The 15,251-nt window shown below is 40.9% G+C and overlaps 1 protein-coding gene across 5 annotated transcripts in view; it reads right to left on the bottom strand.

Moving 5' to 3' along the window:
- Positions 1–15,251, bottom strand: part of DST (dystonin) — a 316,491-nt gene that overhangs the window by 156,983 nt on the left and 144,257 nt on the right. For all 5 annotated transcript variants that reach the window (XM_064447871.1, XM_064447868.1, XM_064447872.1 and 2 more), the window contains 2 exons: positions 342–454; positions 100–206 (listed from right to left, as the gene is read on the bottom strand). In XM_064447871.1, the coding sequence (XP_064303941.1) occupies positions 100–206; positions 342–454 (220 nt within the window). The remainder of the gene's footprint in view (positions 1–99; positions 207–341; positions 455–15,251) is intronic.

The raw sequence follows: 15,251 nt of genomic DNA, 5'->3' as shown, positions 1-15,251 counted from the left end.
CAGCAGTCCTATGGAAGATCTAGTTAACATTCTGGAGCTGAAATCAAGAATCATGTTAGTGAAGCTCACACACTGCAGAAGTATTTTTTTCCTACTTACATTTGCACCGATGCCTTCACCACCTTCTGGTACTTTGGGAAATGCATCATAAAGTGATGACACATAAGTTATTACTGACTTCTCATCAGGTGAGGAAACATCAACATCTAAAAGAGCAAGACAGAACAGTGCTTTATCACATAGTTGTAAGAATGCCCATAAATATGCCACAACCTGCAGGCAGATTGGATTTTATCATAACGTTAGGGTTTTTGCAACAAAGCCCTTTGCAGCTATCTTACCTTCAGGATCCAGAAGTCTGGCAACACCAAGTTTTTCTGCTACAAAAAAAGCATGTTCTAAATTTGCAAGGTTGCTTTGAACAGCAACGGTACTCATGTCTATCAGGTCCGGCCTGTCAAATAAAAACAGTAACACTTGATTACAACTCTTCACCAGTTTTAAATCACTGCTGTATTAGTTAATGAAACCAAGAGGATGGATGGATACAGCAACAGAGTTTTCATTTTAAAAAGAATTCTGTTAAAACCATGTGAACAACCTGAGGTCTGTGCGAAATTATAAACTCAAGCAGCACACAATTACATTGTCAGTTCTCTTCTTATGCATATTTATTAATTGCATACACTGCCATTGTATTATCATGCCTTGTCCTTTCCACGGCCCTTTAGGAGATTAAACTCACTTTTCTCTTAGGACTCAGTTTATGTGAGGAAGTTCATTTGTACTGCCTTTACAAGTTTTTTTGTATTTCTGCATCAACAACTTCTGTATGCCAGAACCCATACAGAAACCAGTTCAGTCACAAAAACATCACTTCAACCTGGAAAACAAGTATTCTTACTGGGCTTTAAAGAAGACACGTTCAAACTGCATTGAAGCCCTGGTTTCAGCTAAACACTGCTGTCAGCTGTCTTGTAGAAAACCCTCAGCCCCATACACTTACACCTTCACACCTTGATCCTGCTGAACTCCACTGCCAGCCACAACACTCTCGTTTTAATGGAATACTCGTCTTAAGCCAATCTTACCTGTAAACATTTTTAAGGCCCAGAAGTATTATCATGTACCAACACCACTTTAATGTATTAAATTAATGTAAAACTTCAAAATTCGTATTGTCCTTTAGGTTTGCCATGTGTGCTTGGCATTTAGATCTTGAGATTCTCAGGACAGTGTGTGTTACCATCTGCCTCTTTCAGCACCAGAATCCTCTTAGCTGTAGCAGCTAAAAGGAAGAAGGAATTTTCAAAGGTGCTGGAAAAACACTCATCCCACTGAAGCCAACTACAGTCACAAGGGTCTGAAATCCTATGCTACTGAGAACCAGACCCACATTGAAAAAAACCTAAAACAAAATCCCCCAAAATATGACACATAAGCTTCAGTGAACAATTCAGTCATTAAATTTTCTCTTTTTTGTTTCTAGAGAAACTGTTCTCTTAGTTTTACCTAGCAGAAGCTTTAAATAATTGCAACAGAGAGAATAAATCTGTTAAATATCATGCTGTTCAAAATGAATGATAACATTTCATGTGCCAACACCCCAAACTCCCTTGATCACAAAATGATATTAACTTTGGGAGACTCAAGACAAGCTTGTCTTTGAATTAGCTAAAAGGGCACTGTAAATAAAAATATATTTCTTTTCAGCCATTTAGAATCACTGGGTTTGTTGTGCTCTTTAGAAGACAAGTATACAAGACAGGTAACAATACTGCACCTATTATTTCTTGAAAAAACACTTATTTAATAAATAAAACTTAAGCATTGTAAAGAGAAACATAATCCACCTAAACCAGCGGGACTTTCCACTTCCAATATGCTTAGTGGGAGCATGATCAAACTCATGCCATTCTTCTCTGGATTTCAGTGCACTGAAAACAATGCAACAAAACCATTATCATCTGTTGCTCTTAGCAGCACAGAAAATCCATCAAAAATAAAAGACAATACTGGAAAAGGAAACAGAACACTCCAGTCTCCTATTTCAGCCACAATAATGGAGACAGTATGAATAACAAAGATTGATTTCACAGCACAATTTTGACAAGAGAAGCAGGTTTCTGTAAGTATACATTGTTGGTTTGGTTTTTTTTTTTTTTTCACTTGCCTTCTCTACATTTGTTTCGCACTTGATAAAAATGGCCCAAGAATCACTTATGCTGCCTATTCGGTTGCCAACTCTCAGAACAAGAAAGGACAAGTCGTTGTAAAAGCCTTGACTATTCCCAGAAAATAAGCTGCAAGCTGCAGAGACACTGACACGATAATCTCCTTAGAATAAGGCTTTCATTTAGATGAAGAAGAGGTGAAGTTTTTCTCACCGTGATACAGGTAAAAATCAATAAAAACAACTACTGTTGCATAATACATCATTTCACATTGATGCTGTGGCTTCACCCCCCAGCTGAGGAAGAGCCCACTCTGTGAGATGCCTCCCTGCTTTTAAACACACTTTCCTATCCCTACAACTCCTACCAGCACAGGGTTATTCCACTTCCCCTTTAAGAACAAGGGGTATTTGCAATGAACACTGCTGTTTTCAGTTAATTATACACTTAACACGTAGCATACCAACCTAGATTAACTGGTCTATATTTATCTAAAGTCTTGATCTACCAGAAAAAACTACAGAAGACAGCGTTTGTCTCTGTCTTGATAGCTCTTGCCTTTGGTTTTTCAAAGCAGACAGGAGGCTCAACAGCTGACTTGAGAACAAGCCCACTGATGGCTTACAAAGAGGAAAAGACAGGTACTATGACTTGAATGCAAAAGCGCCTGGTACTGGCCATGGGAAGTGCACACTGCTGGGGGCCTGGGGCCTCCACCCTCTGCAGGTCACCCCTTCCCCTTACCAAATAGTAGAGGGGTATGTTGCAAAGCTACAGGAAAAGGAGCTTACCTCCCAGAGCTCAGTAAAAGACTTTTTTTAGCCCCAGAAAAATGCATCCAAAAAACATGGCTCAGGAAATCACTATTTGCCACATTGTTCCTTTTAAGAGTGTTTTCTCACGATTTAAAATGAAAAGTCATTTTTATCTGCTGTAAGCTGCTGTTACCTGTCCATTAACGGGGTACGCAGGAATTTGCATTTGAGCATGCGCACGTGGATTTCAGTGCTGCGACACTGATCACCACCCTTCTCTGAAGAATCAAGGGAATCCGGTATTACCGAGCACAGATCGTGCACAGTAAGTGTTGTGGGGCTGTATTATAAAGGCTCACAAATATTTTCCAATATCTTTAGTATTTCATTTCTCCTTTGAATTCTGAAATACTATTAACTGCTTAAATTGCAGTTGTGATGAGTGTCCTTCTAACGTATTTATTTAATTGTCTCAGCTGAAGTAAACACTAGATTTAAAAGCATCATCCATCATGACAAACATTTCATTTTTAAGGCTACAGAGAAAATACATGAGTTTTGTTGAAGCTATTTGTCATGTATTATAAATATATTTTTTAATCAATTTGCATAGCACTATTAAGTGGTTTTATACATAGTCAAGAACAAATTAAATTAAATGCATTTTAAGTAAAAGACGATGACTCTACCTTCTGTCATAATATTGTGAGTCATCTTATGGCAGAGTTTTTAGCGGGTTGGGCCCTTGCCATCAAAACACACACATAAACATCCCAAACACCAGCCGAGTTGGAACATTCCATGCAAAGGAGATGCTTCTGCTGCAGCCGCACCTAAGTCAAGGGGTTTGGCTTCTACCTTGCCAGCCATTAATCATTTCATTTATAAAAAGACTGGTGTCTGCCATTTGAGATCTTAGTGTAGGTGTTAGAAATTAGACACAATTTGTATCAGAAGTGTGAGGGGAAAAAAAAAGGTGTGATTAACACCACTTCAATTAGAAAGCCGACAAAATTATGACCAACTCAAGAAAACAAATACCTAGCATCAAAGAGAAGCAAGTGAACAGTATCTGCAGAAAAGCATAAAGAAACTAAGGGGTTTATTATGGAAGTTTATTTGGATCAAATGCAAGCTTTCTACTGTGCAAAGACTCCTTGAAATCAGAGTTGTGCATAATAAAGAGGTAGGCACATGTAGATTTTCCCATAGCCAGAAACTAATACCTAATAAAACAGTTCACGATCCAAACTAGCAGCTACAATATTTGTCTGTTAAAACAAACGGTTAGATTTGAAGGGAATTTGGTATTTCAAAGTGGAAAAAGATATTTAACTGAACTTTTTTTTCCCAGTCAACGATGAAGAAACCACATCCTTCTCTTCATTGTTCTCGGATGGCAGTTGCCCAAGTTACAATGTTTAACTTTATTAAAACATACATACATCACAGTAATATTCCACATGAAAACACTGTTAACAGGTTCAGGAGGCTAACTGACAAGCCTGAAGTTATTTATGTGAACCATCTAAGCTGTTTAATCTGCACAACTCTGTTTCAGTCAAAACTCTGGATGGTACCTGAGTACTATCTGATATTAAAAGGATATTTCTTTCTTAGCTGATATTGAGCAGAAATATTAACATAGTGAGTTTCAAGCAGAACTCTCAGAGAAGACATGACTGAAGATGCTGAGTGAAGCATACACATGACTATAGACCAGTTAGCTTTTCCACCGCTGTAATTAGAAAATGCCTATAAAAATTACAAAAATTCTTTGCTTCATTGTTCACAGACAATTGAAAGGGACGGGTGCCAGAAAGACTCATGCATTTTTCAAGGAGGGGAGGACTACTGAAACAAATTCAAGACCATGCCAGAACACAGTCATAAAATTAATTTTTAAAAAAAGACAAGAAAAGAGAGACTTCTCAAACAGATCTGACTCGACGTATATTTCAGAAGGGAGCACAAGAAATATATTCTCATCTGCTCCAGAGATTTTGGTTAATAGCAGAAAGATTGTAAAGAAAGGAATCATAAAATAGGAAACGTTTGCGTAAAACAGAAATTTTAGCTCTATCTCTTCTAACGTATATCTCCTGATACCTCCCCAGGAACTTTACAAATGAGATGATGAAGCAAAATTTATTTATTATTTAACTTACTATATAGTAACAACTACCGTTTAACCTATCTCTTATCAGAGTTTCAAAAGTGCTAAAAAATATTTACACCAGCTTATATGCAGTCTGTGTTTGGGAACTGATTGAATTTGTCTCCACGTCAGGTACAAATCTAAGTCTTGTTCACAAGAGCTTGCCAAAGAGCCTGCTTCAGAAAAACCAAGGCACCAGCACAATGGAAATTACTCCTGGACTTCAACTAACATGTACTGTCCTTGTGGGCATTTCTATTCATGCCCAATGCTTGCAGATGCAGTGCTCTCTACGTTGTCATGACCATGAGATCTATAGTGTTGGAGGTACCCTCTGCTCATGCATATGCCTACAACAGTTATTTTCCTAATCATTCTTCCATCATCACGTGGGAGCTTCAATATAAAGGATGACATGTCTTAAGGAAAACAAGGCCATATAGGACTAGCTGGGTTCAGTAAGCCAGTTTCAGAAACCCAAGTTTCCAGCAGCAGAGTAATTCAGATTTCCTTCCACATAGTCTGATCACTTACAGAGAAGAGTTTCTGCTCAGAAATGCCAAGCAGGTATGACTTTGTGGTATTAAGAAGGAACAGATATCCTCTATCATCAGAATCAAGGACCAGAATATGGACACGAAGCACAAGGTTCTGTATCAGGTTTCTTCGTGTCAAAAACCCCATACTGAGGAGAGGAGGTACAATGTTGACTCCTGAGTCAACACTATTTTCCACTCAACTCTAGGCCACCCCTCCTTTCAGAAGCTGTGGATTACTGACAAAATTGTGGATTTGTCTCACAAGCATCTATGGACAGCAATGACATGAGGAGGTTTTCTAGCTTCACTGAGTTTCTTGCTCTATGTTGGGAAAGAACCCTTCAGTCTCAGACCTCAGTACACAAATGTGAGCACTAAATCCCATGCCAACGCCTCCAATTGGCAAACTAAGTTTTGAATGAGATGTCTGGATGTCTAAACCAGGTGACCTTTTTTGTCTGAAGCTCCTTGGCACTGGTCCTTGGGCTGAGGGGTGTGCTCGATGGGTAATTTTTGATACTACCCACAAACATTTAAGTAGAAAAGCTAGAAAATTAAGCATGAAAGATACATCATGGATGTAAGCATGATTGAGTATCTAAACAAAGAAGAACTGGCTGCAGCTGTCAAAGGACGTGCAGGACTTTTAATCTGCAGTTACAACACTACTAAATAGAGTCACCCAGAAAAGTAGGTTTGTACGGAATAATGTGCAGCCAGGTCTGATCAGCAGTAACCAGCCTCGAGCATTCACAGGATATGTAACTGTTGACTGTAACTTTTATGAAGAATGGTTTTGGTTCTTTATAACAGATTCACCCAGATGTGACAAGAAAGAACAGAGAAGGATTTGAGAGCCTCCAGCTTTTATACTTCCCTGAGATAACAAGGTCTCTATTACATGTATATGAGGATGAGGAAAGGAACAAGGGGCGAGATTCAGCTCTGGATCCACACACATAAATTTAGGCGTACACACAGAATCAAAGAATCACTGAGGTTGGAAAAGACCTCTAGGATCATCAAGTCCAACTGTCAACCCAACACCACCATGTCTCTGAACCATGCCATGAACTGCTACTTCTACACATCTTTTAAATACTTCCAGGGATGGTGACTCCACCATCTCTCTGGGCAGCCTCTTCCAATGCCTGACCACTCGTTCAGTAAAGAAATTTTTCCTAATATCCAATCTAAACCTCCCCTGTTGCAGCTTGAGGCCACTTCCTCTCATTCTACCACTAGTAACTTGGGAGAAGAGACCAACACCCACCTCACTACAACCTCCTTTCAGGTAGTTGTAGAGAGCTATAAGGTCTCCCCTCAGTCTCCTCTTCTCCAGGCTAAACAACCCCAGCTCCTCCAACCTCTCCTCATAAGACCTGCTTTCCAGACCCTTCTAAATGTATTTCACTATAGTCAGTGGAAATCTGGCCAACACATCCAGTGCAATCTACCTATGAGGCTATCCAGAATCTAAGAATTACTTAAGAGTGAGCCAAATCCACTGACCGTACTAAGTAGAAGTTTAGATAACTGCAAAGCTGTCATGAAATGTGCTGCCTTACTGAACATGTGTGTCTAAGACTGACACTCACACAAAAATAAAGGAATGCTGCACATTTTAAATGCAGAATTGCTTAACTGGCTCTCAGACTTGATTACAATGATTACTGCAGATTTACTTAGGGCTTCTTGAAGACTTCCTCATTCAATTAATATGAAACATATTCAAAAAGGCTACCAAAATTTTACCACTGTAATTAAGGAGATACATGGTATGTCATATCTTGTAGCTCATTATTCAGCACCTCACTGGAAGTTTAAAGGAGAAAGCAGGTGAAAAGTGCTCCATGAAATCCTTCTGTCTTGGCCAACTGATACAGATTATTTAAAGGTACATAATATTGGACTGATTTTCAGAAACATATTTTTTGGGGAGGAGATATGGAAAATATTTAGCGTAATCTCAAATGTGAGACTAAAATGACTGTTCAATCATAGACTTTACAATAACGTGTTCAACTAACACATGACATGGTGACACAAAAACTACCACAACGCATCAAACCACTGGGTGAAGCTCAGCAGTGTCATCACTGAAGTTCGGCAACACTTCAGAATTCAGGGAAAATACAAACCATTTTCTAACTGAAGACTGTCATTATAGAAAAGTTTTATCCTTACAACTAATATAAACCAAAAAGCATGCTGCTGTATGCAGCTCTGCATACTGTTTGTTCAAGTATGTGGTAAACTCTTCTCAAGCTCAGCAGGTCCCCAGCCTCAGTGACACACTGTGCTAATGTATTTCACGTGATCATTATGACTTGTACACTTTTTGGGTTTGTTTTCTGTTGTATTGGTATGACAGCAATGCCTGTACTATTCGTGATTATATGTGCCTCTACGGATTTCACTTGATGCCTCTCTAAAGATGAACAATCATGCCTTTTTATTCCCTCAAGACCTGAAAAATATCTCATGTGATCTGGACTTTTCAGCCCTCCTTTGTGTATCTTTTTTCATAATATTTTATACAAGTTTTCAGATAAAATGAATAATTCTGAAAAAAAACCACACACAAGTGATGGTGAGCTCAAAATACTGTAAACAAGGGCACACTATTCACAGGTGCATTTCTTGTCTATTCTTCAGACATCCCAACATGTTACATCAAGACTTCCAATAGAAAAAGAATTAATGTTTCAGCTGCATTAAAAACAAAGGCACCTGCAGGCTTTTTTTCACACATTATTAGTTCAGGCCCTAACAATGTATACAGCTAATTCAGATAATTCCTTCTACTGTGCACGTCCTCGATTTCACGAGCGCTGAGTTCAATAAACTTACTGAAGCCTCCTGTCCCACCTTTGTTAGCACAGCAAAGCTTTACCTGTAACTTGCCATACCAATTGATTTAGATAAAGACACAATTGAGGCACTGTAACATCAAAGAGCTATTAGTTATAAGTGGAGTTCAGCTTTAGCCATGCCTAATGAACCCTAATCACAACTTGGGAGGAAGTTTGCAATGTAGATTTCTAGCTCGATATACACATGAATGAAACTAGAAAGGATCTCAGTCAGTCCTTTCACCAGCCTCAGAAACAGATTTTACATTCGCTTTGTAATTAGAGATGTTTTTGTCATTACAAAACCAGTAATGGTACAGTAACTTTGCCAGTTTTTTGCCTATGTTAAAATTTAAATAGGAGAGAGGTTCATAACTGTTAATCTCAACCCACACTGTGCAATCTACAGAAATAACCATAACTAATGATTCCTTGGAGTGTCTGAATTCCAAAAAGACAGTGAAGAAAACCAAACAAATTATTTTTCTGTCCTGTTCCCTGAGAAAAGTCCTCCCAGACCCCAGCAGAGTGTGCCTGATGCACTGGCTTTCCAGTGGGAATAATGCGGTTACCAACAGGGAAGAAGGGTGATGTACCGCAATGACTTAGAAACTAAGCTTTCTCCTTGTGCCATCCTGCATTGGAGGCAACGTTTCTCTATTGGCCCCAAATTTACCAAAGGAACTGCCAGAAGACCACAACCTCTCCCTGTCCGATTTATCATGGGCACATATGCCACTACTGCTTAGACACCATACCCTTTAAAATAAAGGCTTCTGACACCCACAGGTGTCCTGGTCTTTCCTAATCAAAGAGTAAGACACACATGAAAACTGAATTAAAAAATGGCCTTGCAATCCAAAGCTTTATTTTTCAGTTTATTCCATTTGACTAGAACAAGAGAAAAGCTTTGATTTCATCCCAATAGTTTTTGCAAAAAGAAAACTGTTATCTTCATTACCTACTGCTACACAGCAGTAGGATGCAGCACAACATACACAGGGATCATTTTAAGTCCAGATTTGAAATTAACGCGACTGCCTGGAAGTCTTCCATCTAATACCCACTAAGGCTAACCACCACCACATCACAAGATGTTAAAATTGCAGGCCCACTTCCAGTACTATTTTAATACAGCCTTTACCAATAGCCATCAGAATTTTTCTGAGTGCCTTCAATTAAACTGCAGTTGAGGTTACTTGCTATTTCTAAACCCATTCGCTATATGTATATGCATGCTCACTCAGGCAAGTAACATGAAAAGCATGTCTGCTTGTCAATATTTTTAATCATCCTAAATGCTATTTATCTTTTCCCAAATTGTCAATTCCTAATGCCAAATTTGTTTCTTCTACATAACAAATGTTTTTGAAAACAGTAACAACCATGCTTCTGAACAATGAGGTGGGTGGGAAGTGCGGGGCAACGCAACCAAACTCACATTTTCTTTTTGTTAAAGCTGGGTACCAATAAATTACAAGTTACAAAACAGCAAGCCAAAACTAGCAGACCCACCTAATCTCTTTATTTAAAACATATCCCCTAGCATTTTAAGGCTTGACACTGTAATATTTAGTTTCTTCCTCACTCACTCCCCAAGGGTATCCAACGTGTTACTGCAAATTGAGGCATCACTATCCCTCCCTTTAAGGAATGTATTCATGTTAGTACCTGACCAGCTGCAACATGTTTTAACATCAGAGGGATGCCACATGCACTGTCGGCCAGGAGCTCAGTGTTCAACTAACTATACATACATGGCAAATCCTCCTGGGTAAGGCTGAAACAGCTTGTTCTAAACCAGAACAGCTATTTAGCAGGCAGGAATCTAGCTTGCTTCCTGCTATACCACACTCCGAAAAACTGTACGCTTAAAGTGTACGGAGTTATTCTAGTAATATTTCAAAAGAAAAGCGTTGTGACCCTGGAAAATTTCTCTCACTTTATCTAGCATTTATGGAGCTGTCACAGTGCTCCTTCCTCTGGGGACGCATTCTTTGCTGCAGCTTCTGTTCCTCTTCCACATGAAGCACCAGCGTACCTACACTCTTTATGTTCTGCATTCACTGTTAGAATCTGTTCCTCTTTTGTTTGGACATACAGCCATTTTTTCCTCGCTCTTTCTCTAAACCATATACAAGTCAAAAAGTACCGGCAAGGCATCCTTAAAGTCTTGCACAAAGTTTACCAGCGTTTTGTTAACACAGTAAAAACCATTTTCCTTCCAACTTGTGCTCAGAAGGCACCCCTTTGAACTCTATCACCACTTCCCTTCTCTGCAACATTTCTAATGCTTATCATTCTTGTTAGGCAGCGCCAAAACTTCTAGACAACTGTCTGCATGTGGTCTGGGCAAGCCTTGGTATAGCATTACATGAAAACTTCACATGTTTCCTTGTCTCAAACCTTTCATGTGTATACTGCAGTCCTGCTTGCTTCTCAGACTGCTGCCTGACCTAAACACAGTTTATGCGCTACTTTTATTAACTAGTGTCTTTCCATTTTGTATCATTGCTGAAATTCACCTACAAGTCCAGACATATCTGGACATGTCTATTCTGAAGTGTACAGAAGCCCAGATCAAGGGCCCATGGCTCTTTTAATAGTCCTTCCCATAGCACGGCCACGGCCACTGCGATTCACACCCTCTCAGGCAATGCATGAGCCCGGTTCAAGGGACAAAACTGACCCAGGACTGCTCTCAAGAGGCTGCACCCTGCCTGGGGGACAGAGGGGAGCGTCCAGCCACGCAGACATGAGCCCTGCTGTGCCACTAACCCACAGGGCCAGAGAGCAAGGGCTGGACCTGTGTCATTTACTAGAACAGACTTAACACCTGAGAACAGATCTTAAAAAATATGGCTTTATCTGGGAGTGGAGCTTGCAGCGCTTCGTAAACAGACAATATTTTTTACCATACAGGCACCACTGGGGCTACTCATTAAATGCTATTATCTAGTTACACAAGAACATACTGCTCTTGCTGGAATTCCTTTTGTAAATGCTGAAAGCAAAATTATCTCTTTATTATAAAAGTTGTAAGAATAAAAAAAAAAAGGAGTGCACACAATTTCACAAAAAACATGCATGCCTGACGTTAATCTTCTTTTCCTATCCTCCGTACTTCATCTTTTCCTTAGAAAGTAAGATAAGCTGGTCTGTAACCGTGCCTGTGTTTTCCAAGTATCAGTAGCCACTGTCCTTAAAGTGTCTATAGGTGCTATTAAAGTGTTCAACTTTCTGGAAGTCATTATTTTTGTTATTTCTTAAATTCCATTTTCAGACACATTTTAACTGAAACCACTTGGAGTCCTTATGCGCCAAAGGCTCAGGGCAGCCTGAGGTCAAAAACCACAGTTTGTTACCTTGGTATAAATGTGTGTTTTAATTTGCTTTCCTTTAAAATACATTTATCTGCAAAGTGTAATGCAGATCTACAGTTTAGATTATTAGCTCCAGTCTGGCATGCAACTCCTAATGAAAGAACAGTAGCCTCCATTCTCTAAAGACACCAACTGTTTCTACACATTTTAACAATGGAATACAATTCTAACAAGTAAGTATTTCTTCTTCCTAGGAGAAAGGCATGAACACAAAAAATGAAAACACAAATCAACAGCATTTACCTAAGCCACAGGCTAGTAACTAGAAATACGTGATAGAGCTGCACGATGAAGACCCCAGTGTGCAGACGGCAGTATCTCTGGGAAAATCTGGGCATTACATGCTGATTGAAGTCAGCCTCCAACTCTGAAGTCTGGCTTCCAGGGTTTTGTTACGTATGATATGATGGTATGAAAGAAACATCACGTACTTTTTAAACTGCCTGAAGTCAGATTTCTTCCAACACAACAGACTGAAGCAAATAACACACGTCTTCAATGAAAAATTAAGCTATAAAAGGCCAATTACCTAACAGATGAGACATACAGAATATTCTTGAATCTCCTAGGCATAACTGTAGCTTTCACAAATGGCCTGATCACACGTACAAAGAAAGGTGTGGAGGTTCAAGAAAGTTTAAAAACTGATATATATATAAATAAAATTGTACAATTAACAAACATAGTAATGTTCAGTATTAAAACTGACTCTTTTAGTTTGATCATTTTATTTGGTTTTCTATGTAAAAACAAATATTCACAGAGAACAACAGTGTGAAAACCAAAATCCAGGGCGTGCAATGGAGCTCCCTGAGGCCGTTCTTGAGGCCAGTGTGGAGCCCCGTTCATTTCCAAGGGATTAAATAATGTACAGGATGTTTTAAAATGGAAGGTTTATATACTCTTCAAAAGTTCAGCCAAGTAATCTTCAATTATAAACACAGACCACTGGAACCTGCTGAAAAAATAAGCAACCTTCTCACACAAAAACAAATTACATTTTCCTAAATTTGGAGGGTGGGGGGGGCAGGGAATCAAGTTGTATATGAAGTCAAACATTTCAGAGTAATTTTTTCCTCTCATTTCTGTCATTCATAAAATTACTGATTTAAAGAACACTTCAAAAATCACTAGAAACTCATTCATACTCTTAATAGAGGTAAAAGAGAAAGTGACTGAAGGCCCTTATGAATAGCTCTGACAACCTAACCCTTGCTGCTTGAGAGGAAAGACAAATATCCTGCATCCCCAGGCTCAACGCTGAAAGAAGAGTGCTGCCAGCATGGCCACGGGTGCATGCAGGGCAGGGAGACTGGGACGAATCTGGCTCACCTGGACTGCTGATCTCCCCCAAGGTGCTGCAGGGGGTACTACAGTTAGTCATGCCAGGGAAATGTCAGCCTTACCCTACTTCTCCCACACACTTTGGGGGGAGCAGGCAGCCACAGGAAATCCAGGCACTATTCCTACATTTCTGTATTGTAAATCTTAGCTGGCTTGCACCACAAGGTGCTGGGATCCTCTGTTGGGACAGGAGAAAAAAAAAAAAAAATAAAAAAAGGAGATCACTACCAGCAGCCCATATTAAACAATTCTCACCTGCCATCAAGAGCAGGCAGGCTGTCAGCCCTGCCAAGGGGAGAGGCTCCCTGCCCGCTGGCAACTGATTCACAGCCCAGCTCCTCACCCAACCCTCCACAGCTTCAGCAATTTCCTGAAGTCTTAAGGCTGGCGTGTAACTGTAATTTTAAAAAATCACTTATGCCTGGAAAGGAGGTAACTGTAACCTGCTGCTCCAGTCCCATCACCTAGAACTGGACAGTGACATCTCCCTGTCTCACAGATGACCAACTGTAGTGAACACACTGGACCCATAGGCTTGCGTTCTCGATGGCTCATCCAGAAAAGGCCTCTCAGCCATGGTGTCAGGGCTGCAAGCACAGCATTTGCCTGTCTGTGCTCAGGTTCAGCTCAGAGACAGCATGGCTGCTGTCCTCCGAGAGCTGCTGGTGTTCTTTTGCCTCTGGGCCCTGGCTGAACTACGGCCCCCGCAGTGGTGCAGCCTACCTATGGTCCCAGGCCCAGCTGCAGCCCACCCCCAGGGAGGTGTTGATGCCCGGGGCTGGGGCTGCCCCGGAGCCCCCCAGCTGCCCTGCTCCTGCCTGGGGCGGTGGGACAGGCCCTGGCCGCCGGGCCCTGCCCTGCCACCCCTCCAAGGGGAGACCCCGCCGCTGTGCCCTCACATGGGTAAGCTGTATGTTGGATGGAGAGCGCACACTTACTGTTGCTCAGTACAACTGCAATTCTAGATACCAGTAATATGCCTGGGTATTTCCGAGCCTTCTGGTTATTAGGTCTTAAAATTAGGTCTGGGCCCATTTAAATCCCTTCCAGGGCTGGCAGTCGTGTTCCTGCTGAAGAGCCCCATCCCCACTTGCAGAGAGCAGATACTCCCCCTGGCCCAGAGTGTACAGTGCTTCTGTAAGGAGAGGTATCTCTGGCGAGCACAGCATACCTGGCACAGGACTGCACCGCGACTGACAGATGTGCACCCACAGGGGTGCTCCGCAGTGGCAGCACCACAGTCCCACCCCACCACCCAAGCAGGCACACCTGGTCGTCCGCCCTGGTGGAGCATGCCAGCTGGCAGCATCCGCCCGATGCTCAGCCTAGCTCCTGAGATCACCTGTGATCCAGAAACTAGGAGCTATTAAAACAGACAAACAGAGGATGTGGAGAATCACTGCCAGAAATGTGCACATTTTGTTAGTGTTTAACCTACTTACTGCTCAGAACACAAACCAAGCTTTAAAAGAGCTCTCTAGAGTAAAACACCATAGGTAAAAGTATCAGATGACTGACTGGAAAGACCATTCCTATCTTGTGAGCAAACAGATAAATCATTATCTGTTTTAACGGTACAAAACAGCACAGGAAAAAAACATAGAAGCTCAATTAAATCAGTAGAAGAATCTTACTGATTTCATCAGCAAGGTGGAGTCCAAGAATCTGTAACCTCTCACAGTAAAAAGAGATGAGATAAGGATGGTAAACATTCCTGGGAAGGACAAGGGATCCTTAGGTGGATGAGTTATGTTTGCAGGAAGCGGATAAGCCAAATGGAAACTGCCACAGAAGCACACAAAATGGGGACTCAGCTCCTCAGCCACTGAATCATCTGCTTTATGCAATGCACTCGTGTCAAAGGTGCCTCTGCTTCCCCACTGAAAACGCTGTGAATGAAACTAACAGAGCGCTGCCACAGAAACACTGCTCCAGCAAAGCAATTGCAAGTACTCAGTCATGTCCCATGGCATTAACATTTGCACAGCCGGAGGACAGAATTAAAGTTTTTTTATTATTTATTAACCGATGTGTACCACAACT

The sequence above is a fragment of the Phalacrocorax carbo genome, chromosome 3, assembly GCF_963921805.1.
Source record: "Phalacrocorax carbo chromosome 3, bPhaCar2.1, whole genome shotgun sequence".
Lineage (NCBI taxonomy): Eukaryota > Metazoa > Chordata > Aves > Suliformes > Phalacrocoracidae > Phalacrocorax > Phalacrocorax carbo.
Note: the sequence above shows the minus strand (reverse complement) of the source record. Positions and strands in the feature narration are given on the sequence as shown.